Source organism: Aquarana catesbeiana, linkage group LG04, assembly GCF_042186555.1.
Source record: "Aquarana catesbeiana isolate 2022-GZ linkage group LG04, ASM4218655v1, whole genome shotgun sequence".
Lineage (NCBI taxonomy): Eukaryota > Metazoa > Chordata > Amphibia > Anura > Ranidae > Aquarana > Aquarana catesbeiana.
In genome coordinates, this window is record NC_133327.1 from 362317223 (window position 1) to 362339827 (window position 22605).

At 43.6% G+C, this 22605-nt stretch overlaps 1 protein-coding gene across 3 annotated transcripts in view; it reads right to left on the bottom strand.

The window, feature by feature from the left end:
• Positions 1 to 22605, bottom strand: part of POPDC1 (popeye domain cAMP effector 1) — a 150632-nt gene that overhangs the window by 37691 nt on the left and 90336 nt on the right. For all 3 annotated transcript variants that reach the window (XM_073627006.1, XM_073627007.1, XM_073627008.1), the window contains exons 5-6: positions 17290 to 17398; positions 11665 to 11832 (exon numbers count right to left, since the gene is read on the bottom strand). In XM_073627006.1, coding sequence (XP_073483107.1) covers positions 11665 to 11832; positions 17290 to 17398 — 277 coding nt within the window. The remainder of the gene's footprint in view (positions 1 to 11664; positions 11833 to 17289; positions 17399 to 22605) is intronic.

A 22605-nucleotide genomic window follows, 5' to 3' on the forward strand; every position in this document is an offset into this window, starting at 1 on the left:
GTGACCTATCAGGGTAAATCTGGTGCAGTCTCTGTGGCGTGTAGTATACACGGTGCATAAACTTAGTTTGCAGCAACTTATCTCTAGAAGATATCACTAACTTAGACCCGTCCTCAAAGCACTCCTCCCAAGTTTCCCTGTCTAGGCTGGGAATGTCAGCCTGCCACTTGGCCCATAGAGTGTTCATTTTAGGTGAATCAATTTCTAATAGGACAAGATATAAGGTGGAAAGGGTCTTCTTGAGAGTCTCCTGTGCCAGTATTCCCTCAATGGGATCCGTTTGTAAGCTTATAGGGTAGGGGAATTGAGCCCTAGCTGCATGTCTCAGCTGATGATATCTGAATAACATTCTCCCGGGGAGTCCATATTTCCCTGCTAAAGCCTGAAATGAAAGTAGTGTCCCTGAGTGGATAACATCTTGAAGGACCTTAATCCCAAATCGGGCCCATAAATAGTCCTAAAATGAGGGAGGGAAGGATTCCCCCATAGTGGAGAAAAGGGGGAGTACTGGCGAGGACGTAGGAATCTCTTCCTGGCCACTGCCCACACTTTGAGGGTTGCTTTGGTGGGGCCTGGAAGGGAGGGGTAGACCAAGGGACCTCTATATACTATATTACCTAGTTCTGTGAGGGAGCCAAAAATAGCAGCTTCTAAACATGTAGCTGCATTCGACCTGGACTGCTCAAACCACCATCTCACAGTGACTAGTACTGCTGCCCAATAGTAAACCAGTAGGTTAGGTAGTGCAAGACCCCCACAATGAGCCGGAAGCTGTAGAGTCGATCTAGCTAATCTGAGGGAGGACCCTTTCCATAAAAACGAACCAATGCACATATCTAATTCTTTAAATAGGGAGCCAAGAAGCCACACTGGGCAATTTCGGAATACATAATTTAGTCTAGGTAGATATAACATTTTCAATATATTAATGCGTCCTAGGAGATTAAGTGGTAATTCCTTCCATTTAGAGCAATGCTCTTTTAGCCTTGTGACAATAGGCTGAATATTAAGGCGACGAAAGGCCTGGAGGTCCTTGGTTACTATAATCCCCAGGTATTTAAACTCCTCCACCCACAGTAGCGGAGTCGATGGCACTGCTGCACGGGCCTGAGAATCTATTGGGAAAATGACCGATTTGGACCAATTAATTTTGACCCCCGAAAACCTCCCGAACCTATCAAAGATCTCCAGTGCTACTTGCAATGAAGCCTCGGCGTCATGCAGATACAGCAACGCGTCATCCGCATATAAAGAGATTTTCTCCTCCAGAAGGCCAACCCTGAGTCCCCGCACGTCGCACGATTCCCGTATCAGGATAGATAGCGGTTCAAGAGCCAGCGCAAATAAGCTAGGTGACAGTGGGCAACCCTGCCTCGAGCCCTTCTGGAGGAGAAAATAATCGGAGAGGGTGTCATTTGTACGGATCCTAGCCCTTGGAGATTTATAAAGTAAGCCTATCCAATTAAGAAATCTAGGGCCGAACCCAAACCGCTTTGTTATGTCCCACAGATATCCCCATTCCACGGAGTCAAAGGCTTTCTCCGCGTCTAGGGAAGCTATGACTCTAGTACCTCCATTGTCATGGGCTGTATCAAAATTAAGAAAAAGTCTGCGTATATTGATATCGGTACCTTTCCCCGGCACGAACCCCATCTGATCCTGATGAACCAGGTCTTCAATCACTGTGGCCAATCTGAGAGCCAGGATTTTAGCCAGTAACTTGGCATCTGCGTTTATGAGAGATATGGGCCTATAGGAGGCACATTCTTCAGGGTCCTTACCGGGTTTGGGCACCAACACCACCACCGCCTCAGACATAGAGTCTGGAAGGGAGCCAAGGGTATAAAACTGAGAAAGGAGAGAGGCCAGTCTGGGGGCCAACAGCTCCTGATGCAGTAAGTAAAACTCTATGGGTATACCGTCTGGACTAGGGGCTTTCCCCGCCGGCATGCAACCCATGGCCGTCTGAATCTCCCCAGCATTATGTCCTCATCCAGAGCTTTGCTTTGGTCTGGTTCAAGTGAAGGTAATGGTATAAGGTCTAAATATTCAGACAGGTCAATGGCTGTGTAGTTTACCCTAGAAGAGTACAACTCTTGGTAAAATTGTAAGAATGTATTGCTAATTGTCTCAGGGGTGGTTAAGAGTGTACCATCCGTGTCCCGCAGCCTACCTACATGAGTCATTGCATATTGCCCTTTGGCTAACCAGGCTAGAAGCCTGCCATTTTTATCCCCGTACTCAAACACCCTTTGGGCGCAAGCCAACATAGACTTCTTAGTGAGGTCCACTCGCAGCAGCGACAGTTCCCTAATGGTGTATTGCCAGGAGATGTAGTTATCTGAATTCGGGGTGCTAACATACAATTGCTCTTTTTCCCGGGCCTGTTCTTCTAGTTGCCCAAGAGACTGCACAGATACCCTTTTTCTATTTGCAATTTTCCTAATATATTCGCCTCTCAACCAGGCCTTAAATGCATCCCATGTTATGAGTGGTCCAGAGGAGTCTGCATTACTCAGCCAGAAATTGCATAATGCCTCGGGCATCTCCTCTTGGATCTCTGTGTCCATAATCCAGTATTTGGATAATCTCCACAACCGCGGACCCCCAGGTGGAACCGCCTGGACCGTAACCATCAATGGAGCATGATCTGAGATACCGCGGGAGAGAATCTCAGTGGACACTGTCTCCTGCAGCAGGTCAGATGAAGCAAAAGCCATATCTATACGGGACAGTGTCCAAAAGGTAGTGGATAAGCAGGTAAACTGAGCATCCGAGGGGTGGAAATGGCACCAGAGATCTGTCATATGAAAGGAGGATGCCCATTGCGACAGACCGGTATTAGTAGAGGGAGAGGGCCGAAGCCTGTCTCGTTCATTAGACATGACTAGATTGAAATCTCCCACAAGCAGCACTCTACTGACATCATATTGTATAACAGTTTGCATCAGAGTATGAAGTAAGGTATTATCAGGAGGAGGAGGCAGGTATATTCCTACAATTATATATGGAGAACCAGCAATTAGTGCATGTACAAGAACATATCTGCCCCCGGGATCAGTTTTAAATGCCACTAGTTGGAAAGATAGGGATCTATTCACCAGAACACTTACTCCTCTGGCGTAGTTGGAATAGGAAGCATGATAATGGGCAGAGACCCAGGCTCTCTTTAACCCCAGTATCCTGGCACCTATCAAGTGGGTTTCTTGCAAAATGCATATTTTGGGGTTATGCTGCTGTATGTTTTTAAGCACTAGGGACCGCTTTATTGCTGAGTTGAGACCCCTGACGTTCCAAGACAGCACTGTAAAATTAGCCATACTTCCTACACAACCATGTATGAAGGATATCATAATACTGAAGTATGCTGGTCTCGTCCGCAGGTGCGCAGCCCCCCCACCCTCCATTGCTCCCCAGACCCTGCCAAACTGTTGGGGCACGGTGACTGCACATCCCCGGACGGCCACTTGTTGCACAGAGCAATTAGAACACATAGACCAACCATGTATACCAGTAACCTTATAAGGAACAAAACAACCAAATTACAGATGGCAACGGCCATCCAACTCCCCCACTGCCACCCCGTGCACCCTCAAACATCAAGGGGCACATGACCCCAAACAAAACTTAGAACAAATCCAAAAGAAAATTTGGTATCGGGAAGCGTCTGCCCAATTTAGGACATTCCAAAGTTTGTACTTTGCAGCCAAAGAGAAAAGGGGAAAACAGAAAAGTGAAAAAAAACAAATTCGCCACTGAATTGAGTTGCTGGAGAGTTAATAAAGGAAGGGAGACTTATGAAGACAGTCATAATATGTTCCAGGCCAGCAACTGGGTTACGATAAGGCGTTTGCACCAATCTGTTACATTGGGACTTCGTCACAGGGTACAGTACAGGATAAACTAGGAAAAGCAAGTCCAGGCCCAACTGTATCCAAATGCACTCAAGGACCAAAATCTGGGATCAATCTGTACAGGACAGCGTCTATACCTCCTCAGTGCAGAGCCCCTGACCGCGGCCTCAGCAGCCCCAAACAGAATGAAACAACAAAAAATAAAAATAAAATTAAGGCTTAGGGCAGAAGACAGAGGAGCTTTAAGGAGGCAATGTCTCCAGCCATGCGCCGGCTTCTTTAGGACTGGTGAAGATCCTCACCGTCTTTCCATCGACTACATGCAGCTTGGCGGGAAATAGGATGCTATAGCGAATCCCCTTAATTCGAAGAGCCGCTTTCACCACGTCAAAAGACCAGCGCTGCCTCTGTGTCTCCATCGTGTAGTCGGGGAACAGCATGAGCTTCGCGTTGCGGTAGGGGATGTCACCTGCTGCGCGGGCCACTCTCAGGAGCTCGTCCCTGTCTCTGAAATTTAGCAGTCGTAGAATTAGTGTACGGGGGGGGGGCTCCTTCTGGTCCCGGCCTTGGCGGTACTCAGTGAGCCCTCTCCACCGTAAAGTAGGATGATAGGTGCGCCGCAGGAAGAACCGACCGTAATAGATCCTCAGTAAAGGCAGTGGGATTGCGCCCCTCAACCCCCTCCGGGAGCCCAACAATGCGAAGGTTGTTCCTCCTGCTCCGATTTTCGGCATCCTCAGCTCGATATTCCAAAGCCTTTACCTTCGTCTGGAGTGCTCTGATGGAGGCCACATGATCGGTCACAGTGTCCTCCGTGTCACCAACCCGCTGTTTCACCACTGTTATCCTAGATTGGATTTTATCCAGGTCTTGCCGCATCAGCCCCACGTCTAACTGTACAGCCTCTATCTTGGACGTAAGCGCTGTCTGGCACATAGTGATAGCTGCCATTACCTCAGGTATGCCTGGTGGAGCGGCCTCCTCATGGTCAGTCTGCGACGCCATGTTGCTAAGGCGCGCTGGTGTAGGTCGCTGATCCGGAGACGGGGTCGCCTCAAACTCAATGCCAGGGGGAAACTTTAGCCTTTTGCCCCATTTCTGGCCTCCAGAGGTTCTAGAAGGCATGCAGAAGCTGTGAAGACCTATTATAGTGCGAGTTGACCCAAAAATGGATTTTTAAACGGATTCCTCTCCAGCAGAGCTCAGAAGGCACATCTGCTCAGCCCACCATCCCGGCCACACCCCCTTTTTATTCTTTAAAATATGGGAATGGCCTTTATATCAAAATACCTCCAAGGCTCACCATACACTATACAATCTGATTTTACAGACTCATTTAGGTCTACTACCAACTCCTTAGAACAGGGGCTTGCCCGAATTGATAAAAATGAAATGCATTGTTTTTCTTCATATTACGCAGCTTTGGTATAATTGTATAATCAGATTGTATATCGTATAGCCGGCTTAACACATTTATATGCATCAACTGATAAAATATAAATGCATTTAATTTTATTTCTGAAATCTATAGCAACGTGTTCTTGGACCAGTCTGCCAAGCTAAGGTTTCTACTATAACATCACAATAAATGGTCAGTTAATGAAAACTTTGAGAAGACTTAATATGACATAGCTTGCAGCTTAGCAAAATCTGAATGGTGTTTACTTGCACATGAGATGGTTGCACTTGCACAAGAACGTAAACTACAGTAGACATGAATGACATCATTGAAAGTAAATCATGGTAATTTAGGAGCAAACAAATAATGGGTTTTGGCAGTAAATACTGCATTTTTCATTAGTTTAATGGTGTGCTGTTGAACACATATTTGCTGCACTTACCGCAGCATTATAGTCTAAATAACTTTAAACTTTAGTGGGGTTTTTTTTTACACTGACTTTTTCTTTACTATGTGTATAGTATATTTATTTTACTAATAAATTACATATAAAGTGCAACTGTGACAACGGTGTCACAAAAAAAAAATTACCAACACACTAGCCAATAATGCAAGAACATGAGTTCTTTGATTTGAACACACACAAGCTGTGAGAGACGCACACTCCACAAATTTGTAGTCAGAAAACTCTTCTCTGCAGCAGATAACAGGTTAGTAAAGGAAACATGCCACTTTCTTTTGTCACTACAAGGTTGACTAAACTAGCTACTTCCACCTACAAGGTTAGTGCAGACACATACACTTATGCCGTGTACACACGGGCGGACTTTTCGACCGAACTCGTCCGCCGGAACGAATCCATCGGACAATCCGACCGTGTGTGGGCTTCATCTGACTTCCGACGGACCTTTTCGGTCAAAAATCAGACGGACTTTAGATTTGAAACATGTTTCAAATCTTTCCGACGGATTCGAGTCTGGTCGAAAAATCCGTTCGTGTGTATGCTAGTCCGACAGATGAAAACCGACGCTAGGGCAGCTATTGGCTACTGGCTATCAACTTCCTTATTTTAGTCCGGTCATACGTCATTACGTACAAATCCGTCGGACTTTGGTGTGATCGTGTGTAGACAAGTCCGTTCGTTCGAAAGTCTGTCGGAATTCCGTCAAAAGTCCGTAGGAAAGACTGTCGGACCTTTGATGCCGAAAAGTCCGCCCGTGTGTACACGGCATTAGAGGCTCTATCTCTCTGAATTTGTATGTATTTTAGTGTAATCAAAAATAAACTTGCTAATTGTATATTTAATATTCTTAAAGGGTGGACAGTGCATATGTACCAAAAATATAAAATGTTACAAAGAATGTACATACAAGCAGAATGTTTTTTTTTTTTTAAAAAGGGATAAAAACAGACAGATTACCCAAGTACTCTTTTGTTCCAGGGGTTAAATGAAATGTGGAATATACCCCTAGTCAGCAACTGGACCGCAAGTATATGAACACAAATTAAATTTCAGTCAAAAGACTTTATACTGCATAGATCTCTCCATTTCTATGTAAAAGTCTGTTAGTTTCATGCTATGTTCATTTCCAGTCCATAAACATGTTCAGACTAAAGAAAGAGCTTCAATCCTAAATAGCTGCTGAGTTATGGTATATAAATATGGAATTATGATAAAGATTGTGGCATTTATTAATCTATACATATCAAACCCATTTTAGTCCTAGTAAGGCCCACATTTCCTGTACATATCCCAAGACTTTCAGGGCATATTTACACTCTTGTAATTTTTATGACTGTATACTACCAAGTATGGGATTCATGAGTGCTTTGCTGGGGTGACTATATGAGACCTCTTTTCCTGAAGAAAGTGCAAAAACAGAACATTCCATAGCTCAACTCACCAACCAGTCTGCCAACTGACCAAATTAACCTGTCCTACAGTCTGCATTAAAAAGAGGGGTTTAGTTAACATGCATTTGCATAGTTGCCAACATTGTAAAAAAAAAATTCGGGACACTTTTTTGGCTGTAGGCGGAGTAACCTTATAATTAGGGGGGCGGGGCATGCATTAGTAGGTGTGACATAGGGAAAGAGAAAAATGCGGCGCTCAGAGCGCCCCACCGAAAAACGGCCATGGTTTGCGTGAATAGTGGGTGTGGCTTAAAGGGGCGTGACTCAAAGGGGGTGTGGTTAGAGTCTGAGATGAACGAGGGATGGAGGGAGAAACAAAGTAAGAAAGAAAGAGAAAGAAAGGGATGGAGGGACAGAAGGCCCAGATCCTACACCACAATAGAAATATGTGTATTTCAGAAAGTTTAGCAATCAGCAAATAAATATACTCCAAACACCTGGTGTTAGCGCTTCAATCATCCCGACACCATGGTTGTTATGGTGTCAGGGTGATTAAAGCGCATTATTATTACATTGTAATAAAAAATTAAATAGTTCAACTCACCATAATGCAGAACCAGTGGGAGCCCCGAGTGTGTCACTTGTCATGTCGCCTGCCACCAGATGCCATCAGGTGTCCGCAGTAGAGTCCCTCCTTACATCTCAGGTGTCCCCAGCGGAGTGCCTCCTTACATCTCAGGTTGGTCAGTATGCAGTGTTGCAGTGTAGGGGTCCCTCTATGATAGGGGGTAGGTGAGTGTGGGGGTCCCTCTGACAGGGGGTAGGTCAGTGTGGAGTGTAGGGGTCCCTCTATGACAGAGGGTAGGTTAGTGTGGAGTGTAGGGGTCCCTCTATGACAGGGGGTAGGTCAGTGTGGAGTGTAGGGGTCCCTCTATGACAGAGGGTAGGTCAGTGTGGAGTGTAGGGGTCCATCTATGTCTGAGGGTAGGTCAGTGTGGAGTGTGGGGGTCCCTCTATGACTGGGGGTAGGTCAGTGTGGAGTGTAGGGGTCCCTCTATGACTGGGGGTAGGTCAAGACACATCCAAACTGGTGCACTCACTCACAGGGCTGCTGTTAGAAATTATCGGGGCCCCATACAGCCCGAGGAGGGAAAGAGGGAGGTGAAAGAGAGGCAGTAGCGAGGGGGGGTGAGAGAAAGGGGGGAGGAGGGGAGAGAGGTGAAAGAGGGGGGTCTGACAGAGAGGAGGGGGGTCTGGTGCACTCACTCACAGGGCTGCTCTTAGGCTGTATGGGTCAGACAAAAAAGAGGGGGGTCAGACAGAGAAGAGGGGGGTCTGACAGAGAGGAGGGGGGTCTGACAGAGAAGAATGGGGGTCTGATAGAGAGGAGGGGGGTCTGGTGCACTCACTCACAGGGCTGCTCTTAGGCTGTACGGGTCAGACAAAAAAGAGGGGGGTCAGACAGAGAAGAGGGGGGTCTGACAGAGAGGAGGGGGGTCTGACAAAGAGGAGGGGGGGTCTGACAAAGAGGAGGGGGGGTCTGACAGAGAAGAGGGGGGTCTGACAGAGAGGAGGGGGGTCTGACAGAGAGGACGGGGGGTCTGACAGAGAAGAGGGGAGTCTGACAGAGAAGAGGGGTGTCTGAAAGAGAGGAAGGGGGGTCTGACAGAGAAGAGGAGGGGTCTGACAGAAGAGGGGGGTCTGACAGAGAGGAGGGAGGTCTGACAGAGAGGAGGGGGGTCTGACAGAGAAGAGGGGGATCTGACAGAGAGGAGGGGGGGTCTGTCATTATCTCCGCCGGCCGCAGACCTCTACCAGAAAAAAAAATCATGAAAAAAGGGATTTCCCAGGACATTTCCAGGGAAACACTAAAACCAGGAAAAGGGTCTAAATCCCGGGAATGTTCCGGGAAATTCGGGACTTTATTGGCAACTATGCATTTGCAAGCACATGCATTAAATGGATAGATGAGGGGCAGGTGGGCCTGGAGGCAGCCCAACCCCCCTCTTGCTGGGTGTCCAGTGTGCTCCTTTTCCTTTAAGGGGGATTGGCCCACCTGCCCCTCATCTATCCATTTAATGCATGTGCTTCCATTGTGGAGAAGCTTACAAATTCAGTTTCGTTAGGACTGCAAACATACACAGGGTGCCGTGAAGAGCCTTGCAGCTTATGTATGCGTTTGCAAATGTGTGCTAACTAAACCCCTCTTTTTAACACAGACTGTTGGACAGGTTAATTTGGTCAGTTGGCAGACTGGTTGGTGAGTTGAGCTATGGAATGTTCTGTTTTTGTCTTTCATGTGATAGCCCTTCCATGTGCTCCTTGCTATGAAGGCCAGTTATAGGTGGGGGCAGGGGTCATTTGTTTGATTCTGATATAATTGTAAGCAGGCTTTAGCAGTTTTCTGCTGTTAGCGCATCCTCCTTAAGCATATTTAACATAATGGTGAAAAATACATATATAATTACAGCCCCAGGGCTGTATAATTTTTGACCCCTGATGGGCTGACTTAGGATGCTGAATCACCAAGAGTAATATTGTTTTTTATAGAGAGAACGCTACACTCGAAAAGAGAATGTTTTTACTGTGCCGTTTGATACATGGAGGGAAAGACTGACTCCTTTGACTCATTTCACTGTGTCTAATTTGAACTTGAGCTATTGACCTCTGTGAAAGACAGGATTCGTTCAGTAGTGCAGTTAAAAACAGCTAGGTAAACGTAAAAAAGTGTCTATTTTCCACCACATGGTTACAAATGTACTGTAAATGTGAAATATTAATATGCACTATTTCAGGGATATGCAATTAGCAGACCTCCAGCTGTTGCAGAACTACAAGTCCCATGACGCATAGCAAGACACTGACAGCCACAAGCATGACACCCAGAGGCAGAGGCATGATGGGACTTGTATTTTTGCAACAGCTGGAGATCCGCTAATTGCATATCCCTGCACTATTTTATGCTTACCTTACTGAAAAAAAAAAAACTCTCACTGCATTTGCAGTCCTTAACAAAAACATACATTTTCCTAAAGACCAACATAAAAAATACAAAATCATAAAGCCCAGAAAACATGTTTTAAACCCCTAGTCTAGCCAAACTTTTTTTTTTTTTTTTTAAGTTTAAATAAAGTGGGGAAGAGTTAGAAAATCTACCAGGTTTTTTATTGTAAACCCAAAAACAAATGCTTGGCTGGACTGGCGGTTTAAAATCGGTATAGCATAATGGTAGAAAAAATGGTTTACCCTAGCACTGTATACAGTAAACTTAGTAAGGTGACAATGCTCACTGCCTATTTCAAAGCACAGAGCTGACACTTCCTGCCCAGCCCCATACCCTTCTGCCTGACAGCAGCTCTAGCAGGAAGTAGCACTGTCAGCCAACTTTGGCCATGGTATTATATTAGTGGAAGTGATATTCTGCTGCAGCCTCATTAACAGACAGAGAACTAGAGATCATGTGTTCACTTCATAAATAAAAAAATAAAAAAATGTACATTGTTTTTTAAAACACATGTAACTTAGTAAGTATGTAGCTTTTTAGCATTCTCTTTAGTTTATAAAAAACACCTTTAAATTTGCTTTAAGAGACAACTGCACCTTTGGCCCAATGTAATTCATTGGGAAGTCATACCCTGCTGGACCGCTGGAAGCTACCATGAGTACGGATGTCCCATAGAAATGAATTGGGCTGGGCTCCATGTGCACTAAGAGGAAGACCTGAGAGGGACATATTCAGTAGAAAGGCTGGGAGACACTGTATGGGCATGCACAGCAAAGATCGCTGAAACAAGGAGAGATTTAGTAAGTATTCCAGCTGCTGGGTTGCACTCAAGGGGTGGGAGATTTATAATTTTGGTCTAGGTGATTACAAATGAATCAATACACGTGATTACAAACAAATGATAGAAAATGCTGATGTCATTGAAGCTGTGCTCTCCTTAATACAGCGCTGTGAAAGAAAGCCTACATGCAGAATATTTTACATGTCAGCATATCTGTATTAAAGTGTAAATTCAGCTTTACCAGCCTAGTGTACTAGATCTAACTGTAAGCCACGGTTCCCTTTCTGTTTAAAGTATGTAGTTCAAAACTACATTTAGAAGAAGCTTCTTAAAATCCTTTGTAGTCTGTGATAGCTCAGTTCCGACTCCTTGTAAGGATGAAGCTGCCGTTGGGACCAGCCCTTCTTAATGCCATGGGAAGGAGCGCAGTTCAGTTCTTTTAACCACACATGCATAGTGTATACTCTCTCCTGTTGTAGCCGCTAACCTCATAGGCAACAGGATGGGCGCCATCACAGGCCACATAGGATTTTAAGAAGTTTCTTTTAAATATGGTTTTGGACTACATTTTTGTTAAACAGAAAAAAAAACCCTGGCTGGTAAGCAGGTTAAGCACACTGTACTGCTATGGGACAGCATAGTGGGCTCTTTTGTAAAGCTGAATGAAAATGCTAACAAAATTCTACAATGTAATAAGGCCTTACTTGCGTCATTCAAATAACTGTAAATAGTCTTCTCACAGCAGTTCAAGAAAAGTTAAACACACCCTTACCTTGTCACTTAATGTGGGGTCATTCAGTGAGTATAGCTTATTTGTAATGTCTCTACCAATTAAATATTTAAATATCTCATAAAGGAATGGTTCGGACTCCAGAAAATATGTTAGCCTCTCCCGAGACCAGCACAGATATGCACAATTATCATCTGCTGTGATTGTGACCTAAGACAAGTAAAAAGGGAAAACAGGTTCAATTACTTTCTTTAAAAAAAATTTAAAAATCTAGATTCGATTAATTGCATTTCATGGTAATGTATACCATTTCATAAGGCACACATTGACTTTTATATAGTCTGAACTAAATCTACAGTGAAAATAATTACGGTACACAATTGTTGCTTTTACTCAGAGGCCCAATGGAAAAAGTTAGTTAGGTATGGGGGCCCACCTGGGCAACCCATCAATATTATCAATACAGTACAAGTAAAGAATTTACCCAACAACAATGCCATTATTTCTGATGCTGCAACTTAACACAAAAGAATTATACATTGCATTGTATTTAAAACACAATTGTGCAAATATATTTTGACAACTTATTTCAGCTGGTTTCATTATTGTGACCAATAAACAACACCCAAGCTGTAAACAGCAGCTTAATATCAGGTGAATTTAAAATGACATACCCAGTAACTGGTCAAGAAAGTGTCATTATATATAATAAGAATGACCAGTAATTGGTCAAGCAAGTGTCACTATATACGATGAGCAATGGTACAGGTACAGCTGGAATCACTATTACCCAATCTTCAAGATGTTGACATTCGTTATGTAGAGTTTAGCAATGTCTCTCTAGTAAGAATAATGGATATTGAGCAACTTTATCAAGGATGTCATCAGGCAAGTGTCACCAAGTATAATGAGGATGATGACCAGTGGTACTGAGCTGCAATCATTGCGTTACCCAGTCCTCAAGATGTTGACATTAATAATGTACACTTAACATGTTTATAGGATAAGGGTGTACCCACAAACACTTCTGCCAAAATCTTAATCTGAAGCGCTGCTAAAAAAGCCGCTAAAGCACCGGTCGTTTTTGCAGTTGCTTTAGCTGCGTTTTAGCTGTGGTAAGGCAATAATATCTTGAGGCATCTCTAGGCTGCATTTCAGCCAAAAAGTGCCCAGACACACAATTGATTCTGCTGACATCCAGCACAGTCTCTATAGGGGTGAATGGGGAGGTGAGGCCACTCTGGTGCACACAGGCCCACCATGCAAGGTAAACATTGGTGGCTCTCTCTAGCATAGAGAAGGAGCTGCTTAGCTCAGTGATAGCTTGGCATCAGGGGGCTCCACAACTGGATGGGCTACAGTGCAAATAGTCCCCTACCATCCATAAACAGCACAGGCAGCCTAAAGTGCTTAAAGACAGCCAGCACAGCTGCAGCGAAGGAACTCCAGACCTCTTTACTCAACCAAGAGGCTCTCCACTTCGTACAGGTATTGATTACGTTTTCCAAACAAGTGAATTTTACTTTTCATCACCTACAGCTTATCACCTCAGACCCTGCAACTTAGAAGACGCTTTTCACCCAGTCCCTAACAGATCACTTTGGCGAAAGATAGAGCTGAAGACATAGAGGACAGTCCCTGTGCAACAATGTGGGAACTGTGGGCCTTCCCATCAAAGGGCTTTAACCTTGTGGTATTTATAAAGAACTGGCTAATCTAAACATCTGATCATAGTTCTTTCTCTACCAACTTTGTGGACGTGTTTCATTTGACTAAATCATTTGGGGGTCTAAATAGGACATTTGTTTCATTTGTGGGGACATTTTTTCAGGTTGGTTGTCCACTGATCAATCACTACATAGAAGACATAATATTAAAATCATTCTAGCGGCCCATCCTGTAACAATTCAGGCATTAATTTTTCTTTTGTGAGCCTTTTCTGAAGTAAAGGGCTTTCAATTACAGCATTAACAATGCTCCAGAAGGGTACTGCTTGCCTTTCGACAAATGCTTCCACAAATGTTTCCACTTTTAAAAAGGATTCCTGAGCATTATAATTTGGAGTTTGGTCATTTACACCACTGGTTCTCAACCCTGTCCTCAAATACCCCCAACAGGCCATGTTTTGGTAATCTCTCTTAGATAAAATAGCTGTTCAAAATACCAAGCCATTGACACTGATTTAAAGCACCTGTGCAAGAAAACCTGCAAATATGGCCTGTTGGGGATACTTGAGGACAGGGTTGAGAACCACTGATATACACCATTGGCCAGGTCTGTAAAACATCTATGTGTTCGCATACACTGTGACACTGGACTAGCAATATCAAAAATTTGCATAAACAGAAATGAGATAAACAAAGATGTACTGTATATCATGTGAAAGCATGAAAGTAGATTTCTGGCCTAACTCACCGCTCAGACCACACAACAGAATACACTGTGCATATCTAAATTCTGCAACAGACCACTGGAGGATCACTGTCTGTGCATAACAGATCCCCATATGGGAATACTGCATACCTGTTTTTAAAGCCATGGGATTTAAAACCATAGAAGCCATAAAATAATGCTTTCTAGGGACGGTTTTGAGTGGTCTGGGCGGATCTATTTATCAATGTTTTTATCTCAGTGGTGGGGTTGTCTTCTACCTGACCTGCTTTGGAATTATTAAGACATCACAATAGTGTGTTGAACAACTCTCCCCTGAAGAATTCAATACATTTGTTGTTTTTGCATTTATGCTTACTCAAGGCCAAGAGATAAGGGATATAAAGTTATTATTCCCCTATAGAACATTTTGATATAGTATGTGACAACATATACAGCAGTGTGTTGATTTAGTGGGGTTGTGTTCTATCATCTATGTAATCTGTATCTGTCTTTGTTTTCTTTTAGATTATCTTGTTTTTAGTCATGTACTGGCTATTATTGCCTTTTTATAACAAAACAAAAAAAAAGGCTGTGGTTCAGCCCAGGGCTGGTCAATAATAAAGGATCTTGTTTGTAATTGTATTCTTTTGAGAGATCATCCACCTTAAAAGTCCCATTCCTTATGTATATCCCATGCCAGTTTTGGGAAAAGAATAAACTGGAGTACAAGTATTGAGGATGTGATGGTAATAGGTATGCTGTACCCCTGACATGGTTCATGAGCCCTACTCACTTTATCTAATATAGGGGATTCAGCAACGTGTTTCAAGCAGTACAGTAGAATGGTATACTGTGGTCTACAGTGAAACGAAAGATGGTACACAGTGCTCTTGACTTGCTGCACCACCATACTATTAATTGAAATACCTTTACAACATTTTTCTGTACGTTTTCTTGTGGTAGCAAGTTTTTCAAAATGTTGGCACTCATCTCAGACTAGGCCTCAACACTTGTTGTGTTTGGCTTGTTGTCAGTTGATACAGTGTTAGCATTTGGGTTCGGGGGTCAGCCTTTTAGGAAAAAAAGAAAATACAGAACTAGACTTTAAGGCGTGCCAAATTTTGGGCTCAATTTTGAAAAATGTGGTATGGCTGCCTCAAAAACTCCAGGCTGTCAACTTCTGGAGGACATCTCCGTGTTACATCTTGTTTGCCAAACATTGGGCAGGGGTATGGCTTCAGAAATAGAGCACTGCTGCTGTAGGACCTCGCTACAGTTACATGTTACAGCTTACTTGGTGTATGTGGACCTAGGAATGGCACCAAGAACGAGACACTGCTGCTGGAGGATATCATTTGCTTATACCTAGCTTGTTGACTTGGGGATGAAATCAGAAATCAGTAGCTGTGCTACTGGGCTGACTGGAGGCCAACACTGTGTTATATCATGGCTGGTGTGATATCTGTTGATTTGGGGATAGAATCAGGAATGTTCTGTTGCAAATTCTGAGGTTTCTAAATAGTATGATTTCTGCTAAAGTCTCAGATATGTCAGGTTTCAAGTAGGAAAACCTTGCAAAAAAAGGTGGATATAATATGAAGCGAAAATAAAGGTAAAATAATGAACATAAAACACTAGCTATACTACAATACTACTAGCAATGCAGCCACTTCTTTGTACAACTAACATAGTATGATATATACAGTACATTGCATAGTACATAATGTTTATCCTTGGCCTCACCATAAAATTAGCAAAACTGAACTTCAGTTACATAAACATGCAACATTTCAAAATGTAGTTTAAAGGGTTAGTTCAATTTTACAATAAAATTACCATGCATCCCAGTGTCCCCAGTACAGTAAAAACACGGCTTGGGTTTTGAAAAAGAAACTTCTGTTTGATGCCATACTTGTAGGCTGTCCGTGGCTTCTCCCAAGCCTGTCCTGAAAAACTTTCAGGTCGGCGACCCTCCCTGCTGGGGGTGGACATGCTGGAGTGACCCCCAAGTTAATGATCCAGGTTTAAGACAAAATATTTTTTTCAGTAAGTTGGTTAGATAAGGCTTAGTTATTAATTGATGAAGAAGATGGACAATGTCTGTGACACGTGTCTCATTCTGGACTCCCCAATCCCACTGTCTCTACAATCCCCTTGCCAGCAATAAGTGAACCCAAAATAAATTCTATCAGTCTAAAGTGATCTAGCAGGACAACATTTTCTGACTAAAGTTCCACTTTAAGAAACAAAAGCGAATGACTCTAGGTAGCCACGCTTGCTCTGGCCGGGGGGGGGGGGGTCTTGGAAGGGCTGCCTGGGCCATAGAGAAGTCTCTCAGCTGCAGCTTTCTTCTCTACTCATGCCGAGCTGTTCTTCATTCATCAGATCCCTTGTACGGAGGGGTCTACAGGAGCTGGTGGTGGATGGTGGAGATCGATACCAGGAGTATATAAGATTTATTATCACAACACTGATCAGGGAGAATGAAATCTGATTCTGGTTTTGGTTAATCATATTCTGTTTTCTATTTAGCGCGATTTTATATATTTTATAAGTTATTGAGAATACTTTAGCCATTCTTGATTCACTTATTTAGAGAAGATGGCTGCTGCTACCACGTCTTTTTCTTCCTGGACGCTTGGCCTGAACAGCCAGCCAGTTCAGCAGTGCAGTCTTCTGCAGCTCCTAAGGCATGCTCATGCAGGCTGATTTTTTGGGGTGTTGCAGAGGGTGCTGATGGGGGAAGGGGGGGTCAGTAAATCAGATGTCAGGACCTTGGTCTGTAGGTAGTTACATCACTGCCTAACAACAGGATACAGGCACAACAGAAGAGGGTAGATGGCAGCCAGGTGGCAGCTATTACCCAAGTACACATACTTGCTGAAATTGCTGTGCAATGTACAGACTGTTCAATCAATGATGGGAAATACATAGCTTGGGGCCTGGGGGTAGGATGCTTGGTGCTGAGAGGCAGGTATGACATTGACAAGTAGAACTTAAAGCCCCCCACTAGTTTTTTTTTCTTTTGGGCACGTAGTTGGTGCCCGCTGAAGGATCCTCTCATCCAATCTGTGCCTGCTTTTCCTGCACCGTAAGTGGATATCTTTGAGGCAATGCTCAGTTACTAAAACTCTAGAATAGATATGCATATTACAACACCAGCTATGAACAGTACACATTTTGACTATACAGTGCACTGAGGATTGGGGATTAAACAGTTGCTTTTTATTTTTTATTAGCTCATGCCATTGTTGGACTTCAAGGCTATACAAAACAACTGATATGGAAAGTTACCTGAAATTTTTCTCCTCTCTCCATTTCTGTCGATCTGAATTCCGGAGAATCTATATAAGCATTGGGATATATGTTATGAAGAAAATGACCTCGATAGGAGACCTTCATCCTAAGATTGATTGTGTAAAAACAAGATAACAGAATATTTACAGTATTCCCAAAATGTATACCGATTTATTATAAATACTGAAATACTTTGCTGCTGGTTATATACAGATTTCTTTTCAGGCTCCTTAAGGGCATTTACAATAATATAAATCAAATCTAAACAGGGTACTGTTTGTTACAATACTAAACTCCTAATTAGCCACAACTGACCTTGTTGAACATTTTTTTAGGAAATCCCATTTATGCTGTAGTTAGCACATACAGTGCATTCGTAAAGTATTTACAGCGCTTCACTTTTTCCACATCTTCTTATGTTACAGCCTTATTCCAAAATGGATTGAATTCATTATTTTCCTCAAAATTCTGCAAACAATACCCCATAATGACAAAATGAAAGAAGTTTGTTAGAAATCTTTACAAATTTATTAAAAATAAAAAACGAAAAAAATCACATGTACATAAGTATTCACAGCTTTTGCTCAATACTTTGTTGAAGCACCTTTGGCACCAATTACAGCCTGAAGTCTTTTTGAGTATGATGCTACAAGCTTGGCACACCTATTTTTGGGCAATTTCTCCTAATTTTCTTTGCAGGGCCTCTCGAGCTCCATCAGGTTGGATGGGGAGCGTTGGTGCACAGCCATTTTCAGATCTCTCTAGAGATGTGCAACTGGGTTCAAGTCTGGGCTTTGGCTGGGCCACTCAAGGACATTCACAGAGTTGTCCTGTAGCCTCTCCTTTGTTATCTTGGCTGTATGCTTAGGGTCGTTGACCTGTTGGAAGATGAACCTTCACCCCAGTCTGAGGTCCACAGCAGGTTTTCATCATGGATTTCTCTGTACATTGCTGCATTCATCTTTCCTTCGATCCTTACTAGTCTCCCAGTTCCTGCCACTGAAAAACATCCCCACAGCATGATGCTGCCTCCACCATGCTTCACTGTAGGAAAGGTATTGGCCAGGTGATGAGCCTGGTTTCCTCCAGACATGACACTTGCCATTCAGGCCAAAAGGGTCAATCTTTGTTTCATCAGAGAATTCTGTTTCACATGGTCTGAGAGTCATTCAAGTGCCTTTTGGCAAACTCCAGGTGGGCTGTCATGTGCCTTTTATTGAGTGGCTTCCTTCTGGCCACTCTATCATACAGGCCTGATTGGTGGAGTGCTGCAGGAATGGTTGTCCTCCTGGAAGGTTCTCCTCTCTCCACAGAGAAACGTTGGAGCTCTGTCAGAGAGAACATCAGGTTCTTGGTCACCTCCCTAAGGACCTTCTCCCCCTATCACTTATCTTGGCCAGGCGGCCTGCTCTAGGAAGAGTCCTGGTGGTTCCAAACCTCTTCCATTTAAGGATGATGGAGGCCACTGTGCTCATTGGGACCTTCAATGCTGCAGTGATATTTCTGTACCCTTCACCAGATCTATGCCTTGATACAATCCTGTCTCGGAGGTCTACAGACAATTCCTTGGACTTCATGGCTTGGTTTGTGCTCTGACGTGCACTGTTAACTGTGGGACCTTATATAGACAGGTGTGTGCCTTTCCAAATCATGTCCAATCAACTGAATTTACCACAGGTAGACTCCAATCAAGTTGCAGAAACATCTCAAGGATGATTAGTGGAAACAGGATGCACCTGAGCTAAATTTTGAGTGTCATGGCAAAGGTTGTGAATACTTATGTACATTTGATTTTTCCTTTTTTTATTTAAAAAAAATTTGCAAAGATTTCAAACAAACTTCTTTTACGATGATATTATGGGGTATTGTTTGTAGAATTTTGGGGAAAATAATTAATTTAATCCAATTAGTAATAAGACTGTAACATAACTAAATGTGGAAAAAGAGAAGCGCTGTGAATACTTTCCGGATGCACTGTAGTTAAGTCGATTTTAAACATATATTTTCATGTTATACTTACCTGCTCTGTGCAATGGTTTTGCACAGAGCAGCCCTGATCCTTCTCTTCTGGGGTCCCCCACCGGTTATCCTGGCTTCCGCCCTGTCAAGTGCCCCCATAGTAAGCCGCTTACTTGTCCCCATGTTGTGTTTGTCCATAGCAGTGCTGTAGCTAGCACATCTGGCACCCGGGGCTAGTCATTTTTTTCAAACCCCCCAAGAAAAATGTTAAGTGACAATATAGTGGCACATTGTCAATACTGTGGGTGTGATCAGATTGCATCAACAGTGGGAGGGGCTTAAATGGCCATATGCTTTAATGACTGTGCCACAAGTGAGTATGTAACAGACAGTACAAACCTAAGTACACTCATTTTAATAAAATAAAACTGTTCTTTTGCACACCCTTTACTACACACAGCTAACCTTAAAGTGATATTAAATTCTTGTTTTTTTAAATAACAAACATGGTATACTTACCTGCTCTGTGCAATGGTTTTGCACAGAGCAGCCCAGATCCTCCCCTTTCTCGGTCCCTCACTGGCACTCCTGGACCCTCCTTCTTGCCGGGTGCCCCCACAGCAAGCAGCTTGCTATGGGGGCATCAAAGCAGGCGCACTCCCAAGCCACGGCTCTTTGTGTCCATTCACACATGGAAAAGTGGCTCGCCCCCGCCCACTCGATCTTCTGATTGACTCACTGGCTGTGATTGACAGCAGTGGGAGACAATGGCTCCTGCTGCTGCCAAAAGCCCATGCAAGGACATTCCTGGATCGAGCGGGGGCTCAGGTAAGTATTAGGTGGGGCGGGGGGGGGCTGCTGCACACAGAAGGGTTTTTACCTTCATGCAAAGAATGCATGAAGGTAAAAACACCTTATGCCTATACAACCATTTTAACAAAGAATGTGCTGTACTTAGAATGCAGTAGTCAGGAGTAAGAAATGTAAAATACAGGAAGGGGGATTTATCAAAACTGGTGCAGTCAGAATCTGGAACAGCTGAGCATGGCAACCAATCAACTTCTATCTTCAGTTGTTCAGCTTTGAAAATGAAAGCTATGAGCAGATCGGTTGCCATGCACAGCTGTTCCTAATTCTGTCTGCTCTAGTTTTGATAAATTCCCCTAAGGGCTCATTCAGACAGGTGCTGAGACAGGTCCTGTATGCTGAGCCACTTTTTGCTGCATCTGCATCCACCAGAGAGCTTTACCTATAGAAGTGGGTGCACAGAGCCGAATGCAGACACTGTGCATTTGAATACATGCATTCCTTCCTGTCTGCCAAATTTTGACATTTGACTATGTCCATCCAGCTGCCACGTCCCAATTGACTTTGACAGGAGTGCCTGCACAGAGATGCACAGAACACCATGCATCCCCACGCGGTACACAGCCATCACACTGGGCATGGATGCATATGCTCCATGTGAATAAGGGCCTAATTGTCATGTGGGCCAGATAGCAGGAAAGAGATGTTGGGTAATTACAAGAGCGGTATGGAAATCTCTAGGTTGATGCTGCATCTGTGCCCTGCTGGCTCTAAGGCTGAGAACCGAGGAATCAAACACCTCCGATCACCCAGTTCTCAGTGCTTCCTGAGCAAAGAGCTAGTGACTGTCTCAGGCTCTCAGCGACTGGGTGCACATGGGCAGATCCTGACCATATGATTGCGATCTTTCCCCAGTCAGAACTGACTCTGTGACGTCAGCCGACAGCCTGATGTCAGCTGAAAATGGGTTACAGGAGTGCAAAACAATCTACACTGCTGTGATCCACAGGAGAAGTACAGCCAAACAAGCAGTAAATCTATCACACGACCTGTCTCTCTGCTCCTTTTCGGCATTACTTGCGACAATTCAATAAATGTCCCCATTTATGTTGTGAACCCACCCTCCAGGGCCCAGGCCAGGCTCTTCCTTAGCCCAAGCTTTAGATCCAGGCTCTTTCTGCTGCTTTAAACTTCTCCACAACTTTATGCCTGACCCATCTGGTGTGTTCCTTGGCCTTCATGATGCTGTTTGTTCACTAAAGTTCTATTTATGCTGAGGTTAAATTACACACAGGTGGACTCTATTTACTAATTAGGTGGCTTCTGAAGGAAATTGGTTCCACTAGATTTTAGTTAAGGGTATCAGAGTAAAGGGGGCTAAATACAAATGCACACCACACTTTTCAAATATTTATTTGTAAAAAAAATTGAAAACCATTTATCATTTCCTTCCACCTCACAATTATGTGCCACCTTGTATTGGTCTATCACACAAAATACCAATAAAATACATTTACGTTTTTGGTTGTAACATGACAAAATGTGGAAAATGTCAAGGGGTGTGAATACTTTTTCAAGGCACTGTATTTATGTGTTTTAGGTGCACAGAAAAAAAAATAGCTTACATTTTTAACAAGGATTAAATCTGTCATTAGGAACTATTTCCTGTGCATACACAAAACATGCAAAGCCAAGATAAATAAGATTATTTTCGCTTCCTGACATAGTTTCGGATTACATATTAAAAACACTCCAAAAACGATGATGAACGCTACTGAATATATGTAGCCGACTACAAAGAATTGTGGTCTGTTAAACATTTAAAGTTATAAAAGATAAAGTAGGAGGGCATTCCAACAGTTGCTCTCCATTCCACCCTTAATTTGCAAGGTTCCCTGGCTGTTTGGCTTATGTATGCCATGCACACTGTCATATTAAAGTGGAGGGCCACCCTGAAAAAAAAAATTCACCAAAAATCCTAAAAAAAATTTGAAAAAAACATTTGAAAAAAAAAAAATTAAACTTACCTGAATCCTTGTTGCTAGGCATTCTTTCTAATCTGCCTCTTCCTATTCCGCGGCGTGTTCTGCTCCTAGCTGAGCGGCCCCGTTGCCTTCTGGGAACTGTGTGTGTTCCCAGAACACCACAGGGCCATTCACAGATCGCCATGCCGCTCGCGTGTGCGCAGTAGGAAACTGGCAGTGAAGCCGCAAGGCTCCACTGCCTGTTTCCCTTAGGATGGCGGTGCCGGGACCCGAGAGCCGAGGGACGGGGCGGCCTCGGGTGGCCGACATCGTGGGCACCCACGACAGGTAAGTACTTATTTGTAGCGTGTTTAGTAGTTGCTAGTGTTTGTAGCTGCTGACTTTTACATTTTTTTTTCAGGGACGGAATCCCGCTTTAAAGTGGATGTAAACCCGATTCAATTTGAGCTAGGCACGTACTGTATATCTGCAGTGTTTTGTTATCTCTCTTCAAAGCATTATGTCCCGTAGCTGTCTCCTGCTCTGTTCTTCTGCTATAAATAGATTAGCAGAGCCCTGAACT